The following is a 25,408-nucleotide window of genomic DNA, read 5'->3' as shown; positions in this document are numbered from 1 at the left end:
AAAGTTAAGGTTTATGCAGTACTGTGTGTCTATGTGTGTGTGTGTGTGTGTGTGTGTGTGTGTGTGTGTGTGTGTGTGTGTGTGTGTGTGTGTGTGTGTGTGTTAGTAACATTAATAATTTGTATTAATTCGTATCATTAAATTAGGTGAACAGTAGGAGGAGTCTCCCATGGATTCCAGCATGCCCTCCACGCATGCCTCCCCCCTCTACACCCTCTGACCTTGTCCTCTGTCCGTGAGAGTGTGTGTTGGCAGTGACGGAGTGCTCTTCTGTCGTGCGCTATTGAGTAGGTCAAGACCTCGACATCTCGTCCTCTTTCTCCAATTCTTTCCAAATTTTTATCTTTCAACTTGCTCGATCGAAAGAAAAAGAAAAGCAATCCCCCCCCCCCCCCCCATTGCTACCCCTGGCCGTAAATCTTAATTCTACCATGAGAAGGGGAAAAAAACATGCTTGGAGAAATCTGTCAATGGTCTGTCAAGTGAAGCCAAGAAAAGACAGAAAGGCTGTTGTTTCTGTTTTTTTTGTGCACTTAATGTATTCAATTGTTTAAGCCTTAGCGATCAGCTCACTGTCTCAACGTCTCTCAGATGTGAGGCCGACAAAGGGCCTGACCGCTGGCCAAGGGTAAAGCGCAGCCTTAAAATGGGTTTGAGCTTGCGTCACATGCCCTCTCCTCCTCTCACACGGCCCTCCGCTCAGCTCACCGCCGTTCAGCTGACCGCCGCTCTGCTTACCGACGTTCAGCTTACCGCCGCTCAGCTAAACGCCGCTCAGCTAACTGCCGCTCAGCTAACCGCCGCTCAGCTAACCGCCGCTCAGCTAACTGCCGCTCAGCTAACCGCCGTAATGGTTCTCACCTCTTTCTTTCGTGCGCCGGAGGATCGACCACTAAAGTCTACCACAACTTGTGAACTACTTTATTTATTTTGTTATCCTAATACTTCATAAGCCCCAGCTTTAGATTTAGATTCCTTATTCACATTTGTCCTGGATATTGCCTTGTGGTGCATTGATATGTCAGGACCAGGACTAAAGTAAGACATCTGATGATCTTAGATTTTTATGTGGTGGTTTTATTTTGCGCATTACTTTCGTGGTTTTATATTTGATATGAATGTACTGTGACTAAAGAATCATAAAAACATATTCTGCTATTTGTTTTTGTTAGCCCACAAATCGTAGACCTACTTTGTTTATTCGATGTCCTAGTTTTATGGCTTCTTGATGTGGATTTAACTTTTTATCAAAAAGGATTCATTTTTGCACCTTGTTTTGAGAGGCATCCATTATACATTTGAGTTGATCATTTCCAGATATTAGAGTGAGACATGCGCCGACAGACAAAAACATAAACAGACCGTGAGCACCCCCCTTTGGCAGATAGAGGAAATGCACTGAAAGCAGAATGCATATTCATGTACTGTAGCCTCCTGCAGCCAGTCTTTCTTGTGAAAACAAGGTCATCCTAAATACCTGTGTATTTGCTTCAGTGATGTGTTATTGGTGCAAGTATATAAGTTGGCGTCAACTGTCAACAGCATTTTTTGCTTTTTTTGACTGTAGAGATCGAGTGCTACTGAAGAGGAAGTATATAGAAAATATCATTAATAAACACACGCACACAAACCAACCCTACCCCCCCCCCCGCCCCACACACACATACATACACACTAATCACTGCATGGATGCTTGCACACACGGACACAGAGACACACACACACACACGCACACACTTATCCTAACAAAGCACGAATGCACGTGCACACACACGCACGCACACGCACATCAACAAAAACACACACACACACTCACACACACACACACACACACACACACACACACACACACACACACACACACACACACGCACACCCTTTTATCTTTTACCGTTTTATGTGGGCATAGTGGGCAGTCATAGCTAAAGTAAATATTAACCCTTAGCTCTGATAAGATTAGAGGTAGATAATGTTGAGAAAATAAAACTCAGCATAAAGATGTACAAAAACACTCAGAATAAAAGAAGAGACGTTCTCCTTAACTTTCAAATGATTTGCAGGGCATCATGGGCGTTAGGTGACCCAGATCACTCAAGGAATGCAGATCATTCTGCCAGTTTGATCAATTATTCATAATAAGCAGTCAGGGCACACCTCCCTCTCCTTGATATGCCAGAGGAATGTCCTGGGAGCTGTTCTTTAGTCCTGATGACCACCTCAAGCATTTTACCTTCTTTGGCAGATATGAAATAGGAAAGGTGGGCTGAAGGATTCAACTGGAATTCCGCTCAGCAGATTCTCTTTTTCATGAGGAAACTCTAGACATTTGACCTAAGCACCACCATATGTATTCTATAAAACATTCATACAAAACGTCCTCACATTTAACATCAAATGAACCAGTTAGTTAGTATGTTGATGGGGTTGAAGGTATTGTGATCTGGGTGGAAGTACGGGGCTAGGTTGAAGGTTTTGTGACCTGGGTGGAAGTACGTGGCTGGGGTGGAGGTAGAGTGGCCTGGGTGAAAGTACGGTCTGTGGCCTTGGTAGAGGTACAAGGCTGGGGTGGATGTAGTGTGGCCTAGTGGAAGTACAGGGCTTGGGGTGGCTGTACGGTCTGTGGCCTGGGTGGAAGTACGGGGCTGGGGTGGAGGTAGTGTGGTACTAAACTGTATAACAGTGATATTTGGGAGTATCTCATTCGGGTGCTGCACCTTTTAGACGGTCCCTGCACATTTGTCTCAAAGCCGGCTGTACATAACAATGTTATTTCTCCACCTCGGTAGATGGCTTGTTTTGGTTAGGATTATGTTGTAGCTCTTTGTTAACCTACGGTAGTTACAAGGCATCCTTTTTGTCAACGTTTCGCCAATGGTTTAAAAACTGTTTCAAAGGCAAAACCCCCACCAAGACCCTTAGGGGGCTCCGTACGAGGCGTTTAAATAATACAATATTGATACACTCATGTCTGACATAATTATTATTATTGTGGTCTTGCCGTCTCTGACGCACACAGCGCATGCGCATCTGGACTGGTATTGAAACCCTACCCCTCCATCCCATTATGGCGACAACACGAAGTAGCCCATTCCTCCCGCCAGGAGGCGCTGTTGTACCGGGCCGTGCTACCTTGGCCGACCGGGTTCAAGTCTCGGTTCTAGTAGTGAGAGTATTCAGAGAAAATCACCCCGAGACGGACTTGGTCACATTTTCCCAGGATCAATGAGTGTCGCCCCGCAAACCGACTCCCTCCGTTCCGGTACCCTTTTCTCATGGACCGATACCGTCTAGGATGAGGGACTAGTCACGGGGATAACACGGAGGATCTGGAGCTGGGCAGCCGACCGCTGAACTGCGAGTGGAATCACACTCGCACACTGGCTGCGAAGATGTCGGGGAAAATAGAGAGCAAGCAAGGTAGGTCCTGGTCCGCCGCCCGCCCGTTATCCCCGGTGGGACGGGTCCTCCGCCCGGTCTTCCGCCCGGTCCCGGGTCAGACCGTTACCACCGGGGGGACGGGAGATGGAGCTTCAGTTAGATCAGAACCAGACGACGTGTCCGTACCTCAGGGCTACTGTTCTGATCTGTATGTGTGATCTCTACCCGACAAATGGTCTCTGGGCTGTTGACGTTGATCTCTGACTGTAACCAGCTCAACACTGGCTGTTTATCTAACCCTGATTCAAACTAATGAAGGTCTAATGTTTTAAACACAAGCTGAGCGGTGAATTGTGATATAAACATTTTACCCACTTCCCCAGCATTCATCTGCTTTTAGCTTGCTTTAAATTAAATTGCCCTCTTACAATGTTTCTAGATGATAGTCTGAAGAATAAGTAAGTCCTGCTCTATTCCCATTTCCTAATGGTGGTAGACTGGTGCTAATGGTGGTGAACTGATGCGGTCCGGATCACCACGTAAACACTCGTTTACTAAAGGCTCCCAACGCCTGAAAGGAAGCATACCGTTAACACAGAGGGTCACCTAGTAACGGCGGCTAGCACCAGCTAACGGTTAGCACTGGACCAGCTCACGGTTAGCACTGGACGAGCCAACGGTTAGCACTGGACCAGCTAACGGTTAGCACTGGACCAGCTAACGGTTAGCACTGGACCAGCTAATGGTGCTGCTAGCTAGCTCGGCTGCCACTCCACCAGAGTTCTGACGCGTTCACGCCCAAGGAGTTGATGCGTGCGTGTATTGATTTCAGATTTGTGCACGTGGCATCATTGTGAAGTGTTTGTCATTCGTTGAGTATTTTTGGATGAATGTGATTTGTCGTTCGCCGTGAAACCAGGGAATGATGGTTAAGTGGCTGAGGCAGAATTCATTAAATGAGGGGTGGAAACAAGAGGGTGGCCTGGGTTTACGTTCAGAGGGAAACTTTATCCTGGCCAGCTATACTTCCCACCCCACCAGCTGTCTCTCCGCTTCGCTTCACAGTCCTGGGTCGGACACACACACACACACACACACACACACACACACACACACACACACACACACACACACACACACACACACACACACACACACACACACACACACACACACACACACACACACACACACACACACACACACACACACACACACACACACACACACACACACACAGAGAGAGAGAGAGATGCCCTAGCACGCGGGAAGGGAGTGTCATCCACGCCATCTAAGTCATTCTTCTCTAGGTAGACGGAAGTTTCCGATGTGTTGACAGATGATAGTCCAAAATCAGTATTGTTAACCAATATTCTTATCCGCAATTATTAAGTTGTAAAGACATTGAAGACCCCTATATATGCCTGAATAAATATTTTCCTAGTTATGGTCTTATGAGTTGACAAGTGTGTTAAGGCTGGAAAACATACGACTAGTCTGTATAGTTGGATGCATCCCTTGATCCTCTCCATAACTGATGAGTTGCATGAATGCATATTCTTCAGATAAGTAATCACGGTTGAAAGGCTCCCATTCATTTTTGGTTCTAGTTGAATTCAAAACGGACAGTCTTGGGGTAACTCACACACAGCTCAATTGTTTAAACCCTCAAGACCAATATGAAGTGGCAACTGAAACATGGAAAGACATTTTTATTCTATAATATCAACTTTGTTTATTGATATAGACTTCAACTAGTGAGGATCTTCTTGCTAATGACCGTACTATCTGCCTTGACCAAAGTTACAGTATATTTGTCATAAAAATACCTGGCTGTAAGCATGCTGCCTCATAAGCCTACCTCCTGGCCTGCCTCACCACCTCATTCATTGTCTTTATAAGTAGTAAACTGGCTCACAGTATCTCTGCAATGGATGCTACTCTCCAGGATGCAATTTTTATCTGGCTAGTGGATGGACACACACACACACACACACACACACACACACACACACACACACACACACACACACACACACACACACACACACACACACACACACACACACACACACACACACACACACACACACACACAGAGAGAGAGAGAGTACTCCATCACTGAGATGGTTGCAATTTTGTGCCTGTGGTGGTCTTACTCGAATGCTAACAACAACAGCAGGAAGCCAATCTCACATCCCAGCACTTCCTTCCATAGTGGGAAAATGAACTGGGTGGAGAATGTTTGAAGTGCGAGGCATTAGTGTGTATTTGGCTGAACTGTGTTTGTTCAGCCTTTAAGTTAGGAATAATTGGCGTATTTTTTTTCATAATTAGCAGTATAATAATTGATATCTGAATTATAATGATAAACTATTGTATTGTTTGTATTGGTATTATTTGCAAAACGCTGTACCCCAAATAACACAAAGGTATAAGCCTTAATCTAAAACCAGGTAAAACATTGCTCCAAACAGATCCTGATCGGTTGAATACAGGTGGAGCATCTAGGTGTACAGTATTATTTGTCTTTTTAACATATTTTATCTATTTTCAAAAGGTGATATGAAAGATCATTTGACACGTTTGTGAAAAAAAAAATTGCAAACAGGTTCATTCCGAGGTTGTAGGTTTTTATTTCATTGATTCTGTGCCTTACTTGGTTGAACACAGGCTTTTTTAATCAACGCCCTCAACCCGGTCACAGTCATATTGACCCTAGTGTTTGAACCCGTTTGTATTGGTTGCCATGTTGAGAAATAAGCACAAGCATCTATATTTAGCCTGACTGCCCTCCTAACAGACGACAGACGTCAGACATCAATGGAAGTCCCTGGTAAAAAAACGGAACTGATCCGTCAGCGTCCTGATTTAGCCTCCTTAACCCCAGCACATCTTTGTGAGTCTGCATAGCTGTTTGCCTCTTGACAACTTCTAAAATCGGACAATCTGGTTTGTTACTTTAGCATTCCGAGTGTTGGTGCTGAAGTGAAATTCCCCGCACCTTCTGTTTGGTCAATTGTCAATTGGTGCTGTCATGTGATTGCAACAACATGGTTTCTCAGTGGATTATGGCTTCATTACTGGTGAGGGATTCCACTGTTACATGGGCAGGCTTTGGGTCTTTGGCTACACTCATTGCTGATGAGGGATTCCACTGTTACGTGGGCAGGCATTGGGACTACACTCATTACTGCTGACGGATTCCACCGTTGCATGGGCAGGCATTGGGACTACACTCATTAGTGGTGAGGGATTCCACTGTTACATGGGCAGGCTTTGGGACTACACTCATTAGTTGTGAGGGATTCCACTGTTACATGGGCAGGCATTGGCTGTTTGGGTTTGACACGCTGTAATCTTGAGCATTTCACTCTGCAGGCTCGCAGTTTCCATATAGGTTTTCCTGTGTTGTAATTAGTTGTGTTTGGGGTGAATAGGGAAGAGTGAAGAGGGTGGAGGAAGGTATTGTGGCGAAGAGATTTCAGTATTTCTACATTGAAACGGTGAAGTGTTGATCTTGGATGATACAAAGAATACAAAAAATGCAGTCCGACTCCACTTTAAAATAAAAGTCTTTCAGCTGCAATGGTGTAAAGCAAATGAAGAGAAACCTTTTAGTTTATTGTGAGGTATCCATCCTCTCTTAAGCACTGCTTATACATTGCTTTTTGCCTCTTGCGGTCGCTCGGTTGGTCTTAACCCAAGCATGTTTTATCTTGTTCGTGACGACATTTGCGACAACTTCACTTCGGAACCACTGCCCAGGATTACATTGCAAAAAAATGGCCGTTGCTATTTGTGTCCTGTTGGTAGGCTATATTGGATCATTCCTCTTTCATTGTACTCAGTGTTAGTCATGTTACAGGATCATGAGGACCCTCCAGTGTGTGTGCCTGACAATGGAACAATTTAAATGACTGGTCTTTCAATCAAGCCATCATTAAACATTGGTTCCACCAAGGAAGGGAATAACAATACGGAGTCATCCATCAATAGCTGTTGGACGCTTGTAGCCGCCCTGCCGTCCGGGTCTCCTTGAAGCATCAGCTGTGGGGACGCAAGCCTCTGGCATGGGAAACCTGGGCTTGAGGAGGCAGGTGGTGGTGGGGGACACTGCCTCCTCTCTACAGGGGGATCAGGATGAGGATTCAGGTAAAGACAACAGAAATACGCAGCTGCTTTCATGAAACTCTAGCATGTGGTTGTGTTGCCAATGTATTACCCACAAAAGTCTAAGGTTCAGTTTTTAAAACAGTCGAGATCTGTGACTGGGAGAAATGTATGAATTGAGGATGTTGACAATGGGAACAAAAATAATTCACATTTAGACTTAAATTACAAGTTAGTAAAATAATATTTGGCAAATGTTGTAAGCAATTGGATTACATTTAACCAAATTAATTTAGATATTCCAAGACACTCCAGTGTTCTTTGGTAATGGTTTATTGTTTCATAGATTGTTACCAGTCTGGCCCTTTCATATGAAGCATAATAGACTCTCAGCCAGAATAAAATGCAGGGGACATTCCTTGCAGTTCTTTTTGTGTCGTGTGGCTTTTCAAGGGTGCTTATTTAGTTTGCTCAAGACTTGGGTGGACCCAGCCAGAAGAAGATGTCCATAGGCCTTGCCACACCACCTTCCCACATGCAGCACTGCCTGTGTTCCCACCTCTAACGCATGCACACTGGATTTAATATATTTCCCAACAGTGTGTGCTTTGCATTCATGTTATCGACCACCATCAACAATGTTGGGCAATGAGGTATCAGTTAGTAACGCTTTGAGAGGGTTTTTACCAGGACCCTCTCTAGTGTAGGGGCGTTATGAATAATTTAAGTAAGTTAACTTCTTCTTTGTGAAAGGGAATGATCTAAAACCCTGTTCAGCCAGTGTCAAGGCATAATTAAAGTAGTTTAGTAGATTATGCAACCAGATAAAGCTCTGTTTATTTGAAAACACACTTGGCTAATCCTAGTAAATCAGCATAGGAAGATGTCTGCATGGGTATCGGGTATTTTAGTTGGTTTACCATGGTCAATCCAGTCTTAATGGGTGTGTAAAGCCTGGCTCTTCATAAGGAATTAACAGTATGTTTTGTACTGTTTTATAGTAAGGTATAGCAAGGATGGTTTTGTTGGTACAACGCCCATCCTGTCCAGTGTAGAACATGTGATTGACAAAAAGCTGTTAATACTAACATTATAAATAACTAGGCATTCAATTCAAGCCTATGTGGTAAGATTGATAAGGATTTTAAGAATAGAATGGATCTGGTTTTAAAAATATGAGGCTTGAAGTTTAGGCAAGAAGGAAGGTGTAAATAACATAGGGAAATGGTCTGGTGTATAGGAACATACTTTAAAACTGTATCCCTTTTTATTTTATGTACGTGCATGATGTCAAACTCTCTTCCACCTCCCTTCTGTGTTGTTCCAAGCCCACACCCAAGACTAGAGTCAAGGAGAAGCTGGCAGCAACATCATGCTTTGCAGAATGTTGTCTTTAGGCTAATTATCAAAAATGCCCTCTAGTCAACATTTATGTCTGTTTCTCTAATTAGACTTGTCACTCATTTAATTCAGTGTCATTTAGACCATTCTAGCCAGGATTACTACAAAATACAAGTTGGATTAAAGTCTGTGATCCGTGTTGATAATATGGCACTATTAGATTTCCATTACTGATCATTGACTGATCATGAATTTAGATACATATTCTATTCATATTTTACTATGCTAATTTTCCTTTAAAAAATGTTCCTGTCACGTTTGCTCTTGATAGCTTATTTTTTTAAATAATATATAATCCGCTTGTTGTTGGAGAGGAAGATTCTTGAGGCAAAGCTGGAACTCAGAACATATGGGGAGCTGACCTGCACCAAAGAGAGGTAACTTCACTATGACAGTGGAAGACTGTGCAGGCAGTCGGGGTGTTAGGGGTCGTGCTGGAGAATCCAACTCATCTGCTGTTACAACAAACCAGGAGGAGCACTGGTGCTCTGCTCCAGTGGGACTGTCTTTGCCTGACCCACTTCTTAACATTCTTCCATTCCTCCACCCCAGGATTAGGAAATCTTTAGTCATACTTTGAACACCGGAAAAGGGAGTTTGGTAGTTACGTCATAATTTCCAAAAATGTTGGACATAATGCAAACGGTACTAGGAATGTATTTTGAATACCAGGGGCAACTGATAAAATATCTGAGATTTGTGTGTGTAAAATGGTTCAGATATGTGTTATCTCTTGTATAGTTTAAATAGCAAAAATGATATTTGAAGCCGGATGCTCAAAGCTCAATAGCATAATAACAAGCAGAGTAGAGAGTATGAGTCTAAGAGTGACCATGGCAATGCCTCTAGCAGTACCCCTAGCGCTACCAGACCTTAAACTCCTCACTCTACATCATAGATTCTGCCTTGTGCTGGCGGTTCAGTGGGGGAGTCTCCCATCCCAGCTGAATGGATCGGAGATATATCTACACGGGGTGTGTTTGTGAACCCAGCCCTGTCCACTCGCTGCACCCAGAATGTCAAGAGGGATAACAAGTAGCCCCACTGTTCAGACAAGTGCAGCATTGTACGCCACTCCACTGTGGAGAGAGTGGTACCACTCCTCTTTAGTCCTTAATACCATCTCCACCACAATAACACTACTGCTAACTCTTATCTCCCCCCTTCAGTCTGTAGCTCTGTATGTCTTGTACTGGAAGCCCTCAGTGCTGCTGTTGGTTCCCTCCCGACTGTTTGTCCGACGTGAGTAGACGGGTATCATGTCTTATCTGGAGAGCTTTAGGGCTGTTTAACTCTGAAGCGCCAGCTGTTGACTGACTAACGCAGTCATCCCATGGAAGACCATTTGCTTTATTTGCTATGTTTTAGCTTTGCGGCTCCACAACGTTAGTTACTGACAGTAAGCATGCACAATGTATATCACTTATTTGTGCTCTCAATGGTTTTGACCTCTGTTGGACCCTGCTGCCTGTTCTCTTGTCTGGTGCTGTCTGCTGGAACAGTTCAGTAGAAAATACATGCTTTCATTTTAAATGCTACAAACGCAAATTAATTGCAGTCGACAGAAGGTCATTGTGTGTGTGTGTGTGTGTGTGTGTGTGTGTGTGTGTGTGTGTGTGTCCGGCCGTGTTGAGGTGAGTCAGCGTGCAGTGGAGCTGCAGTATCAGGTGGTGTACCAACAACTAACTTGAGTGTCAAGGGGAGCGACACACCACTCAGAGTTTCTGTGTGTGGCCGCGTTACATGTGACTTATGACTGCGCAAAACAATGTAAAATGTTTCTCTTCCCTTATCAACCTTTGCTGCCCTGAGCCTCACGGTCAAATCACATTTCTGCATGATTCTGCACACACAAACGTACAAAGAGCCACGTTGCTACTCTGAGACCACCCGGCCCTCTGCCGGTCGCTGACCTGCCATATGTGAAGAAGCACCGTCTTTTTAGAGTTAAGCACCATGAGGCCTTCTCTGCAGCGGAACGTGTTATCGCTGATTGGTCGGATTGGGATCAGGCACAATGGTTTGTTTTTCAATAGACCGACACGAGAATAAAATGGATGCTCCCGGCAAAATCAAAACACTATATTTTCGGTTTTCTGCAGTGCATTTGAATTATTCTGCAACATATTTTTCAAATGGATGAATTGCTTATTCAACATTTTTTCAGTGAAGATTTAATCAGTGATGATTGCGACCTAGCAACATGGTTTCAGAGCCCTGTCGAGTACGTGTCTATCAAATCAAAGCACGGCAGCAACGTGACGTCCACCTAGATTAAAGACCCCTGATTGGTGAATTGACGAGCGGGGCTCTATGCCACACCTAAGCTTTGATTCTTCTAAATGAAATTGTGCAGTTCAAATCATGCAATCCCAATAGTTCTCAATACAACAAAGGAGGGTGACTTTATTTTGCAATTATTAGAAATAGATGTTGCACACATCGACTGTTAAGTCGGTTGATAAATCCCCCTACTAGTGTACGCTTGGTATACCGAGACACTGCGTGAGTTGCGCAGATGCATGAATGGAAATCTCTGCAACAATCCTGCAGACAAGGCCTTTAGCCTCAGTGTAACATTTCCTGTGCTTCCCGTACGATAGAAGATAAGTGTTAAAGGTCATACTTAAATAAACACTAATGGGAATTTGGCAACTTTTGTTGGGGAAATGTTTGCTCAATGTTTTATTGGCTGTTGTTTTTACAGTGTTTTAATTGTTTCTTTCTAATGATCGTGGTTTCATAAATCTCCATGGTTTGATCAAGAGAGACTAAGCCAAGGACCCTTTTTCCTTTCCGTCTTCTTCCTTTCTTTTGTTATTCCAGTTGTTTACATCCAGGGCCTGTGGCATCCTCTCTGCTCGTCTTGTCTTGTAGATCAATAGTATGAATAGTGTTTTTGTGTAAGCATTTGTTGTCTGCCCTCCCAAATCCCTTCTTGTGTGTGTTTTTTGAGCCATCCTCAGGCCTAGCTCTTTGGCCCTCTGCTACTGCTCCACTTAACTGTTGTGCCCAGTGCTCCCATTACCTTCACCCATTACCATCTCCCATGCCCAAGATTACATTGACATATGAATGCACTGCTTCCTCCTACTGCCCCTTCTGAATGCTGTGGATTGTTGTATAGTCCCATTAAGGCCAAACTTTTGCAAGAATTAGACTGAGACTAATGTTGAGCTTTTGAGGTTAAAAGGTTTTAACCAAAATATTTCCTGCACAAAGTAATATGAACAGTATGACAGGGAGTCCTTTTTTGTTTTGTATTTAGGTTCTTTGATATTTTCTGTGGTATACTTGTTATTGAATGAGGATCTTAAATAGTTTCCCTTAGATACACCTTCAATTTCACCGCTGAAATGTTTTCTTTAAATGGCAGCATGGCTTATTTTTTTATGTAGTCAAGTTGATGCCTGATTACATTTTTATCTTCTGTATATTGTATCACCGCAGGCTGAACAGGTGTTGGGCTTGGGCGGTATCACGGTATACCGGGGTATTAAGAAATACTGAAGGTATGATATTTAATACGTCAGAAATAACACCTCTTTTTATTAATATTTATAGTATTTATATTTTTTCTGATGCCTTATGAATATTTTATATACAGCGGCAGGCCCAGGATGCCCTTCGGGACGATCAGGAGGTTTCCTGGTGGGCTGGCCCCCTTTCAAATGTATTTTGGGCCGCTTGGGTAAAAAAAAAAAATTATACTTAGACCATTATTTTATCGATAGTATGTTACTACCGGAATTCCGGATGACCACCAGAGAAGGTGCTTTGAGACTGGATGTTCCATCTCGCGCATGCGCAGGTCGAGTAACTATATCAACAAAGTCACCTGTGACACCTGGGTGACCCGAGAATGTCTATATATTCCGGAAGTCACCCAAGGATCCTTTCCAACTGGATCTTCTATTGGAATCTGAGAAGTCTGAGTGATGGAGAACTCTGGCGGTCATCCGGAATTCATAGAACCGTAGTTACATCGTAACTGTCGTTCTATTTCATTCCTACTGACCAGCCGCCAGAAGCGGTGCTTTAGCACTGGATGACTAATACCAAAAAGGTCACGAAGAGTGCTCACCAATTAAGGGCTCGAAGCCGTCGACAAGACAGCCATCGCCACAGGATGAGGAGCAGCGACATTAACCCTGTAGAATCTGGCAAACGTACATGAGGACCATGTAGCCACGGAGCAAATGTCCTGAAGTGGAACCCCCTTCAAGGCAGCCCATGATGTAGCCATACTCCTGGTAGAGTGGCACTTAATGGCCATGGGCACAGGGAGCCCCTACGCTCTATATGCATTCAGGACCACATCCACAATCCAGTGGGAGACTCTCTGTTTCAACAGGGCATCCCCCTTCCTGCAGCCCCCGTTACAGACCAAGAGGTTATCCGTCTTTCGCATGCTGGTTGTCGCTTCAACATATGCCCTAAGCGCCCGCACCGGGCACCATAGGTCTGACACTCTTTCTGCACCCCCTGGAGAACCTGGGGGATTGAAAGCAGACCACTCCTGACCCATCTGCGTGCCAGCGCAAACACACCTGGCTCGCTGACAAGGCATGGAGTTCACCGACCCGTTTTGCGGTCGCAATGGCAAGGAGGAATGCCGTCTTCATGGACAAGCCGCGTCAGGTCTGCCTGACTTAGTGGCTCACATGGGGCTAGACATAAGGACCTCAGAGCTACTTGCAACTCCCATGCCCTCAGGGATCGTGGCGGTTGAAGCCTCTGGGCTCCCTTCAGAAACTGCCTGACTACTATGATCCCAAATATGTAATTGGTTAACATTGCATGTTTTATATCTTACTATTATAATAGCAGGCCTGTCGCACAAGTTACTCAAGTGCGCATGTGCCAAGCGTGAACGCATATATACACCGCAAGCACGCACATGCGTACGAACATACACGGAAACGCACACACTACACACACATGCGCACACACTACGCACGCACGCACGCACACGCGCGCGCACACACACACACACACACGTAGGTGGTAAGACGTTTAACGGCTCCGCCATTGGCACACGAGCAGGTAAGAACACACACGCACGCGCACACACCGCAGTGATACTCGCCCAGTTAAGACGTTATGTTTTTAAACATAACGGCTCTGCCATCGACACACTCGCAGGTTAGAACACACGCGCACGCCCACACAGCTCAACGACACTCGCCCAGGTAAGACATTATGATTTTAAACACGTCGACAAACTCTGTCTATAGACTAGAAATTGCGATAAAATAAGGGAAGAGACAATTTCTCACCACGACAAGGTCGTTCATTTTGTTATATAAAAACCGTTAAATTCAAACATCGCACCGTGATTCTTAAAGAGACCGTGTCCCTATAACACAGAACGAAAACATGTCAATAACACAGTATGGTGAATTATGTCTATAGAGTCCACCACAAGACTACACTTTGTTGCTCACATGTAATATTACTCTTCTCCTTGAGCCTCCCGAAATGTCTTTACACTTTGTTGCTCAAACTTCATATTACTCTCCTCCTGGAGCCTCCACAAATGTCTTGTGATATTGATATCCCCCCCTCCCCCCTGTGGACTGTTTTAGTTTTATTTTTTCTTACGTTTTGTGTGTATGCTATGTGTGACTGTAGGCTACTGCTGCCTGTCTTGGCCAGGACACTGGAAGAGATGTTTAATCACAATGATGATTATTATTTTTCAACTAACCAAAAGTAGGTGCCTTGCATTTTAAAATGTCAATGCACTTTTCAGCCCTGAATAACTGTAAAAGCTATTTAATAATTGATTTGCATGCATAGTATACTACACATTCCATTGAACAGTTACTATCAATTGACACATTTTATAATGTAATCAAATGCTCACACACTAGCTGATTTCAGACACACGTGTAAGTCCTGATATTCTCCTGATGGGCCGTATGTGTGAACAACATATCCTAACATTTGTACCCTGAAAATCTCCTGAATAATACTACCCCTGAGGTAATATTTTCTCTGTATGAATTGTAAATTACCTTATGTGTGAATGAGGAGTAGAAAGTCGGTATTTCTCAAACCACTTCAGTAGGCGTGTTGATGAGGGTTCTGCATGTCATTGAGTGGCCCCCTAAAGGATATTCAGCCTGTTGCCTTTTGTTCGCTGAATGGTTAAAAAATATTTTAATGTTGGAACTGCTGTCATTTGTTGTGAAAACTCTAGTATAATTGATAGTTAATGTAAATTTTTTCATAGAAACTGATCCTTGAGGTCGATTTTTTTATTTGCCAAATGTTGATCCAATATACAATAAAAAGGGATAGTAAGGGTTATGCGCTGTTCGAAAGACAGGGCCCACTTTTCTTCTCTGAAGGAAATGGGCCCGTATAGGCCTGAAAATCCTGGGCTAAAAATGGGTCCCACTCCGGCCCTGTACAGTGGTGTAGCACGGGGAACATAAGACTTGGGCCCCGTCCACACGAAGCCGATTTCATGGCGAAACCGCAAAGGTCTTGTACGGTTCGGCCTTCCGTCCACATGAAGCCGGCGAATCCGCTGACCGAAACCGTAAACTTCTGAAACCACCCTGGGAGGTGGTTTCAAATCTACCCGGTTTCGTTTTGGATTCGTGTGGACGCCTGAAACCGACTGAAACCGTAAACCATGACGTCATCACCACACCCCTCGACCCTCTAGCCAATGACTGTTAAGCCCGCGGAGTCTCAGAACTCACAACAACAAAGATGATGGCGGACTACAGGCTTGTAATCGTTCTGCAGCAGATCATGTCCCTTGTTGGGTTGCTAAGCCATTATTTATTGAGACTGTTGACTGACTGTTTGTCTGTGTTGTTAGTGGTTCGGGGGGGCAGCCTTTATGCGCATGCTCGCCTCTTCTTCTTATTTAATTTTCTTCTGGATTTCTGTAGCAGAAGCAGCGCCCCCTATGGGCATGGCATGTGTACTACAGCGTTTCTACAGATCTACCCGGTTTCACTTGACTCCGTCTTTACGGAGATACTCCGAAACCGGATAGATCGACGGGGCCTTGATCACCGGTAGGAGACCAGAGTGCCTAGAGATGAACTAAAGTCTTGATGGAGTCAAGTTGGCAAATTGCATATTTGACACACGGCATTGTAGGCCAGACAATGTCATACATACAACAATGACTTCTATCACCAGCAGCTCAGCTTTAGTTTTTGTATTACTGTCCATTTTTATAATATAATCAGAACGTCATTGTATTCCAAATGTCATATGGCATTCCAAAATGATGAGCAGCTCAGGCAATACTGGAGCAGCTCTTGAGATGTCCCTAAATCAAGCCTCCTGCTTGTTCTCATCTCTTCTATCTCGTCTCCCGCACTTCATTTTCTCATTGCCCGTTTTTACTTTGCATAAATAAATAAAAAGGAGTAATTGTTTGCGATTAATTACTGGTTAATTATATACGAGTAGTATGAGTGTGAGCCACTAGTAGCTCTTAACACTCTTTGAACCAAAAATAACACATTCAATAGACTCCATATCCAGTTCACCACGGTGCATATCTTTGCCGTTATATATAGAAAAGATCTCTGTCCTGGTTTTGTCAACAGACTTAAAACAATGCGAGCCATTTAAGATGACAAGAAGGGTTGGCCTACATAGTTGATCAGACGATCTTTAATACTTAATTGTCACACCACACGGAACACATACAAAACTGAAAAGGTACTGTAACCGTACTTATTTCTCTGGTCCCACAAAGTCTTCACTTGGCAGACCAAACGTCTCCCCCAGGCCATGACCACTACCATTAGTGACAAAGACACATGTATGACGGGGTCAAGGGAAGAAGGGATTGATATTAAGATGGGACAGCTCTGCAGGGATGGCTTCTTCTAGACTTCATAGCTGAACAGAGAAGGCATTGAGGCACGGCAGTTGTAAATGTTTATATGGCCACCACACAATGCACAAGCCTATTTGGCCCCACCCTCGTACCCAACACCAACATCCGGGGCTCTAGTCAGGAATTAGACCATCCCACTCTTTGATATGGGTCAAACGTCCAGTACATGGAAACAAAGCGCTGATCTGATTATCTCTAGATGCACAATATCACAGATGATGATGGGACATTTTTACTATTACGTAGTATTCCCAAAATGTAATTATAGCTGATCATTTGATGGCACTGTTGCTTCCATTGAACTAACCAAAAGGGTTTCACAAGCGCTGCACGCTGTGGTAGTGGTCAGGAAGTCCAACTCCTGCCCTGAGTAGAGCCGCGCAGCGTGGGCGGAGTTGATAAGGGAGCAAACATAATACTATAATGCAATAATCATTAGTGAAGCTTGGTCACAAACTGGATGGGGGTTTTCTGGAGTATAGCTTAGACTGGATGGGGTTGTCCTGGAGTATAGCTGCATACTGGATGGGGTTGAATCTGAATACAACGTCAGACCGGCAAGAGTAAATATAGAAGCATGGTTGAGTGTTTGGTTCATTCTATTGTTTCACATTCATATAAATATGTGGCTAAGCTTATGCCTGTGTATTTAGGCTATGTTGTGCGTATTGACCCTACACACAAATGAATTTAATACTAATTGTAGTTAATTTGTTCTGTGTTGAAGACCAAACAAACAAAGACTCACAGATTTGTAAGTCATTTTAATAATGTTTATACTAAGAGTATGCCTAAAGCTATTCTAGGCTATTTCAGCAGGAACTGTCACACAGCTAATATGGACAGACTTCACAAGCAATATCACAAACTAATAATTTACTTTTAATTATCAAATGTTTGAAGAATAATTATTTGCCATCACATGAATGATGATTCTCTAAATACCAAAAATAATAAGCCCTGTTGCCATTCCGGAGAATCCTCAACAGTATTCCAGCATAGGGAGTCCGATTTGGACCAGCCTTGGCACCTCTACACAACATCAATACACACGCATGGCTAACCATGTCATCATTGCAGTGGTTATGGATCTTGTGTTGTGTCCGATTAGGGTTCTGAGCCATGATCACATGTGTTCTTGGGGGCCGCTCTGTCTATGCCCAATGAGAGCCTGCAACGTGCCCCAATCACCATATTAATACAACTGCTCTGACCCGGGGCTGAGCAGGAAGGCTTTACTAGTCATTTACCAACGCCAAACACACTCATGCATACGTGTGTTTTCTCAGACACAATGTTAGGCCTGATTGATGTGGACGGTCGATGACTTTGACATAGGGTGGAAAAATCGAACATCCATATTCTCAACTGTAAACTATAGCAGGGGTCAGCAGACAGTAAGTTTGCAGTTTCTTTTTTTCAAAATGATTTGATGGCTGGGCCAGTACATAGAGGCAAAAGCTAAGTTCCTTTACCCACAGGAATTGATGGTCGACTCCACACCACAACCATATAAATAAAACATCTATGGTTTTAATACAAACATAAACTCGCGGAGACCTAAAAAAGAGGTGATCTTTGATAATGTATGTAAGTAAGTGCTGATATTATCCCATCTTGTCTTCTTGCTTTATAGCGCTATGGTTGGTGAAAGATTTTATTCTAGCACACAACATTGAGTTTACTCTGAACAGGTCCAACTGCCATGTTCTTGTTCTTTACTGGAATTAAGTAGGAATTACAAGTACGGTATTTGTTTTGGAGCGCGAAGCTCGATAGTAGCAGTAGTACAGCCATCAGAGGCTACCCTAAAGCCTTTAAGACCCTTACTGTTGTGAGTCTTTTGTGAGTTGTTTCGTTTGCTATTTATGTTCCTCCTGATCACTGAACTGTTGTGGAATAAGGCAGATAATAGGATTTCGAAGTCGACCTAGTGTCTATCTTCTTCTCGAGGGTTGACCTAGTCACCCAGCACTCAAGTCGAATCTCCTCATTCTCTTAGTCTTGGCTTTCATTGGCGGTGGCCACTGGCCAGCATGAACGATACACAACACAAACAACTCTTTGTCATCTTTACTGTAACACGGTTCCATAATAGGCACCTGAGGCAGTGTTCAACAAGTAGAGATGTGTTCGATCTTCACAATAAAAGATCAAGGATTGCTATTTTCATGAATAACAGCGCAGCCTTTAAAAAAGAAAAGCTGAAAAGCTGTCTCTGCTTGATAGACGAGCAAAAAGTTAGCGAGCTTAATTGACTTCAACGTGGCTGGCGTCCCTGACTTGGAGGAGGGCTTCATTTCGAATGACCAATAACTAGCCTAGCCCAAATCATTGACGTTCAGACGCTTTAAATGGTTGCTGGCAGTGACAAGTATATCACACAATTAAACGAGGATAAACGCTATGTATTTTTGTTGATATATTTCGTATTGATAATAGTTGATTAATATTGATAATATTGATAAGTTGATAATATTCAATATTGTAAATAAGAAACTGTTCTTAATGTTTTATCTGGAAAAATAAAGGTTAAATAAAATGAATAGTTGGCAGATATATTCAAGTGAATATTTCACGGAGGGGCGGCACCCTAGCGCCCTCTATTAACCCAACGCCAATGGATGTATATATGCTACACCAATTCCTCAATCCCCCTTTTATGTAAATCTTTTGTTTTAATGGTCCTTTTGCTCATGCGTTTGTGCTTGCAAAACACACACTAAAGCTGCACACAAGTATGTGAGCAGCTTTACTATAGAATCATACGTATATGACTACTTTGCATCATCTGCATTGAAAAGCACGATAAATACTGCTCATTACGCTTGTTGAATGTAATGTAGAAAGTGCTGCCCAGTGCTTGACAGGGCAGCACATCTTTTGTGCTTCGTATTGGCCTACTCTCCAAATATGGCTGTGTAGCTCAAGCATTGATAAGAGTTTACTCCGTGGTTGCCCACACACGCACACACAGCCCTTACTTTGGAAAGTTCAGCAGGAGGTGACAGCTGTGTGTTATACTAAGCCCCAGCCCTCTCCCCATATATCTCTGTCTCTACGGGCTCCTGGCCGTACCCTGCCCTCTGATCTGAACCAGAGCCAGGTTCACTGGGCAGACCTGGACCAGCTGCGGTTTAACTGGACTCCCTGATCCTCCAGACCTTAACCTCACAATACGATCTGCATGCATTTATATCGGCATTATCAGTAAATCTGCATCATTGCGTCATATTGAACTAGGCATAAAGGCACAGTCAATAATTCTTATTTTTTACCTATTTCTCGTATTACCAGAGTTTTCTGCTCTCAACGATTAACATTATTTCCTATACTACAACTCGAAATTGTGCTTGAGGTACACTTTTGGGAAGAAGTAGCTGGTTCATAGTTATAAACTCCTGAAGGAGAAGTTAATCAGCAATTATACAGGGCTTCAATTTTCACTGTAAGTCAAGGACTTTAGCCAGGTGGGGACAGGCATAAAAAATACGACTTGAGGTCAAATAATCTGAAAACTACACCAAATGAAACCGAATTGCTGTTCAATTAATGATTTCCTAAAGTATAATATTAATCCTCAGCAACATTGTTATGATCAGATGGGTTATCGGCACACCAGGCTATTAACAAAACAAAGTCTGTCATTTTCGCTTTATTTCTAGAAATGAGCTTATGTATTTATGGATCAGATTAAAATGCTCCATGGAGCTGTGTGCGAGAGAGCTCTCCAGAGCTTTGTTGTTTCGACAGCACTAGACTCCTTTTTATAAAGGAACCCAAGGCAATGCGCAGCATTAAAAGTGTTTAAACTATTAAATACTTCTAATGACTTGCTCCCTCCCGCCTGTGGTTTCACGCTGCATAGTTAAATGGAAACCCCTGTGATGCAACACGCTTTTCCTTATTTGGTCATTTTTCCTCCCTTACTGAGCTCACCGTACTTGTGACTGTGGACTGTAAAGTGGAGTGGTAACTCTTCAAAAGTTTATCATTCAGAATGTGCCTGAATGTTTGCGTAATGGCAATGCCTACAGCTAGGCCCCAACCCACTGACGAACCCATGTTCATGTGTAGACGCACAACAACACTTACTGGGGCCGTGGCCAGCTGAATAGTTGTGTTTTGACTAACTGTGGGCTGTGTCTGTCTCTCTCTCTCTCTCTCTCTCTCTCTCTCTCTCTCTCTCTCTCTCTCTCTCTCTCTCTCTCTCTCTCTCTCTCTCTCTCTCTCTCCTCTCTCTCTCTCTCTCTCTCTCTCTCTCTCTCTCTCTCTCTCTCTCTCTCTCTCTCTCTCTCTCTCTCTCTCTCTCTCTCTCTCTCTCTCTCTCTCTCTCTCTCTCTCTCTCTCTCTCTCTCTCTCTCTCTCTCTCTCTCTCTCTCTCTCTCTCTCTCTCTGTGTGTCTCTCTGTGTGTCTCTCTCTCTCTCTCTCTGTGTGTCTCAGTGTCTCTTGCCATGACTAGTTGCATTGAGTCATTGAGTTATTGCTTACCCATTGCAAAGAAATGAGCTCACTTTCCGAATCCTACCGTGGGCCACTGAAGGCAGTCCGTCTAAAGGAGGGAGGTGGACTGGCCGTCTCTCTTAGACTGGATTGACACGGGAGGGGAACTGCGAAGACACACTTTAACATATGTATGACCAGCCTCTCTCGTTGTCTCTCACACTCATAAACCTTCCTTCACTCACTAGCTGCTGTCGCTTGCCTGCTCTCTCCTGGGTCAGGTAGCATTGTAAAAATGTTATTTCCAGAATAACTAAACATTAGGGGGACTAACACTTCCATAAACACACAGAACAGGAGAGCGAGTATAGAACAACAAACCGCAGAACCGAGGCGGGTGTGTGTGCTGGTACGACTGATCTCCAATGAATCTGTTGGAGGATGGTGTGATGTACGATGCATCAGCTGTATCGATCTGCGGGTTGGCTCTCTGCCGATGTCACTGATGCTTAGCTTCCGGCCATGGAAACTAAGCCTGCTCTCGACTCTGCAGTGTATTTCCTGTTTGTTGATTTGGAGGGGATGGTGGATTTGGTATTATTGGATGTTGGGAGCCAGCTCTGTCCGCGCCCTCTGTACTAATGCTCGTGCAGTAGAGCCTAACAGGGTCAGAGGGTGTACGGGGCTTATTGGACTGCGATTGTTGAGTATATGCGGAAGCACGCGCAGGAACAGCTTTTGATCAACTTGACGTGTTTAGCCACATAGTGGAGGAGACGAGCCAACGCCACCTCCATGCCTACTGCGCCAGGTATTTGTAGCCCTAGGATGTTGTAAATAACATGTCGAGTCGACGCTGCCGATGTTTCTCGATGTGTCTGCAATTAAACACGCCGTCACTCTGGCAGGTCGCTGGCTAGATAGTAAAAAGAAGAGCCTTATTCTAAAATGTATTCTACAGCTCTGAGGAAAGGATGGCTGCATGTCTTCCTCCATGCTCCATGTGTTGGTAATTCCCAGCTCTTTTCAGTCCTCTTATCCTTTTTGTCCCTCCTTGGATACAGTCTGTTGATGGGTTGGGACTGAGGGTTTCTTATGATGTTGCAGGCCGATTCAATGAGCAAATCACTCAAATAAACGTACCCAAAAAACACTTAATGAACAGTTTGAAGTCAAAAGAGTGTCGTGAATAAAAAGCATGCAGTGATAATATGCAAATTATAGGCTGCTTAATCATGACCAACCAGTGGTACTATAATAGTTAGTGGTTGGTGATAGCTAACAAACCCTAACCCCTTGATGCGGCTAAAGGTGCATCAATGGTTGGTTCATATACTGCAGACCCTGCTGATGACATATTGTAAAACAAACTGCAGCACAAATCACACCCTGTGTTTATCCTTAATGGAACCAGAACTGCAAACAATAAATTGCAGCTAACACAAGTAGAACAATGGACCCATCAGCCTTTCCTTTTGAGAAGATGATGTATAGACTCTTCACTTCTTCCTGTGACATCAGCCGTCTGAGCAAACTGTGCATACTGGCTGAAGGCAGAAAGTAGAGATAATAAAGTAGCCATAATTAAGTGCTTTGTTTTAAAGCCCAACGGGTCCGGTGGGGAGAGGATGTTTATCTTATTGCTGGAAGAGGATGTTTTAATATTTCCAGAAAAGAGCAGAATCTCTGCCTTCTCAGGTTGTTTCTAAACAAGCCACTATTATGGAAGAAACAAAAGCTTAAGGTTTGGGGTAAAAATTGATTAAGGAAGTAAAAAGAATAAAAAAAAATATTTTACCAGCTATTCTAGCTGGAATTAAATGTATTTATATTTTATTTTGGTGGATAGTATTGTGGCATACAGCCGCACCATATAAGTCTGATTAAAAGATGTAATGGAGGTTTACACACCGCTGTGATTTAAGTTGGGCTATATTCGCTTGCAAATCAAAAAGGCTTGTTGAAAAGGCATTGTAGAAATGTATAATCAATGCATTTGTGAGATATGTGTGAATCATTTTCAAGACTAATGTGAAATATATCTGCTCTCTTTGAGCTATTGAGATTAGGAAGCAAAAAGGGGCCCTATAAAGTTATGAGCATCCAATCCAGATACGGACTGACGTACAAGTTGGCCCAAACGATTCGTTCATCACTAGTAGCCATGTTGCAAAGGAGATGCAAATTCCAGAGGCGCGGGGATGGTGCGCCCCAGTCACTGTACGTCCACACCAGGAGCGACCAAAGCGTCGAAGACGCTTTGGTCGCTGCGAATTTTCGCTGCGAATTTTTCTGTTCGCTTTGGTCGCTCAAGTCGCTCATGACGTACAATTCAATTATGCAGACGCATTTAAAGGAGCCGTATGCGTTTAGTAGGCCCTACAGACAGCCATATCAAATATTGAACTCTCCCATACACCTTGGCCATATTGCCGAGACGGTTTTGCTTGTTCGATAAAGTGCTTCGACAACAAGTAGGACAGTGATTCCCCCCAATATAAAAATCCTAAAATGTAGGCTAATTACAACCGAGAACAAAAAACCCTGCGTGCTGTAGTAGTTGAAATATGTTTCACTGATCTGGATCTGCAAATCATGATCTGCACTCATTCGTCGCATTCAAAACAAATAGACGTTAGCGCACATGGCTAATTTGCATACGTGCACAGGACTGGTTGGCAAATAATGGAACATATCTATCTATCTAGGTCTTTCTGTCTATCTATCTATCAACGCGTGTCTAGTTTTAATGTGATGTATTGTGTGTATGTCCAGTCAGACTTGTTCTGTGTGGTCTTGTAGGCTACTGTCCTGTGTGGAACGAACCACCTAAATGGATTCCCGACGATTTGTGTCGTTTGGTATTAATAAAGACTTGACTATCTATCTATCTAGACTATTTAATTAAAAATTATTCACCTCAGGCTCCGTGAATAGTGGGGAATAGAGGGATAAAAGACAAGAGATATATCCCTTGTCATTTATCCCTCGTCTTGTCGATTAGTTTGTTTATGTGACGGTTTTGTTTAAAGCATGCTACACGCGATTGGTTGGTTAGATTGGTGGCATGTAGAGCAAATTATAATGATTCCCGCTTAAATACGAACGTTCTAGATGTAGCCTATAAATTCTCCCGCTTATCATCACTTGATATCCAAACCACTATGGCGTTTCGATCTCTGAACTGAAAAAGGGTGGGTTCGTACAACACCGGGTGCCCAGTTACAGCCGCGATTAATACTTCAGCCGACATTTTGTTCAGTGAGTGAATAAAGGTAGGTAGGAACCAAAGTGCCTGCCGATGTTCCCTGGGATCCACGCAAGCGAAGAGCGTCTACATTCCGATTGGCTGTCAGTGTTTGGTCGCTGAAGCGAATAATAGTCATTTGCATAAAGTTAAAAAGTTTTCAACTTCTTTTTGACGCTCTGGTCGCTCAACTTTGGCCGCTGGTAGCGTTGGTCGCTTTGGTCGCTTTGGTCGCTCTTGCCCATAGAAAGTGAATGACTTCCGGCGATTTGGTCGCTCAATTCGCTTCTGGTGTGGACGGACAGTCAAACCGTTTTTTTAGTCTGGCCAGTATAGTATAATGGAAAAACAAGACGTATCATTCTAGCTATATGTGTACTTTATTGCTTAATTTATGTGAAACAAATCTTTGGGTTGAATTTCCTAAATAATTAAGGTGAGATGTGATAATAAATTGCTTAATGAATTGTCAACTTGTGTAAAATTCTATCAGGCAACAATTCTGGCTGGTTAGTTACATTACAACATTAGTTGTGATGAAAGTTATTAAATAAAGTTAAATAATAAGGCCCTTTGTGCTATTTAGGGCTGACTTCACAATAGAGCCATAACTTTGCCATGCAAATGGTTAAACAAATCTCTCTGACGATGCAAATCAGAAGTTGATGAAAGGTTCATGATTGTTGGGTGCCTGATGTCGACAGTCGAATGACTTTGACCGGCATCCTGCACAGAAGGCAAAGATTTGTCTTTAGCCTCTGCAGGCCTTCGAAAGTCTTGAAGGATTTTGAGGGATGATGAGGATTATAAATGCAAAAACGAAGAACACTGGATGAGCCCAAATGTAAGACACATGGGCTAAAATGGGCTGTTTTTAGTAGCACGTTGAGTAGGCCCCTATGATGGGTCTTTGATTAGATACACTTTAATCCCAAACCATCCCTGT

The 25,408-nt window shown here is 43.4% G+C and overlaps 2 protein-coding genes across 2 annotated transcripts in view; one reads left to right on the top strand and one right to left on the bottom strand.

The window, feature by feature from the left end:
- Positions 1-3,864, bottom strand: part of st6galnac6 (ST6 (alpha-N-acetyl-neuraminyl-2,3-beta-galactosyl-1,3)-N-acetylgalactosaminide alpha-2,6-sialyltransferase 6) — a 139,850-nt gene extending 135,986 nt beyond the window's left edge. Inside the window, exon 1 of the mRNA XM_060038282.1 lies at positions 3,855-3,864. The gene's annotated coding sequence lies outside the window, so the exon portion shown is untranslated. The remainder of the gene's footprint in view (positions 1-3,854) is intronic.
- Positions 3,865-7,748: 3,884 nt separating this feature from the next.
- The window catches only part of rapgef1b (Rap guanine nucleotide exchange factor (GEF) 1b), a 43,882-nt gene continuing 26,222 nt past the window's right edge, over positions 7,749-25,408 (top strand). Inside the window, exon 1 of the mRNA XM_060038290.1 lies at positions 7,749-12,404. Within this exon, the coding sequence (XP_059894273.1) occupies positions 12,299-12,404 (106 nt within the window). The 5' untranslated portion in view covers positions 7,749-12,298. The remainder of the gene's footprint in view (positions 12,405-25,408) is intronic.

This window comes from Gadus macrocephalus, chromosome 19 (assembly GCF_031168955.1).
Source record: "Gadus macrocephalus chromosome 19, ASM3116895v1".
NCBI lineage: Eukaryota > Metazoa > Chordata > Actinopteri > Gadiformes > Gadidae > Gadus > Gadus macrocephalus.
The sequence above is the reverse complement of the archived record's forward strand: the minus strand, read 5'-3'. Positions and strand labels throughout refer to the sequence as shown.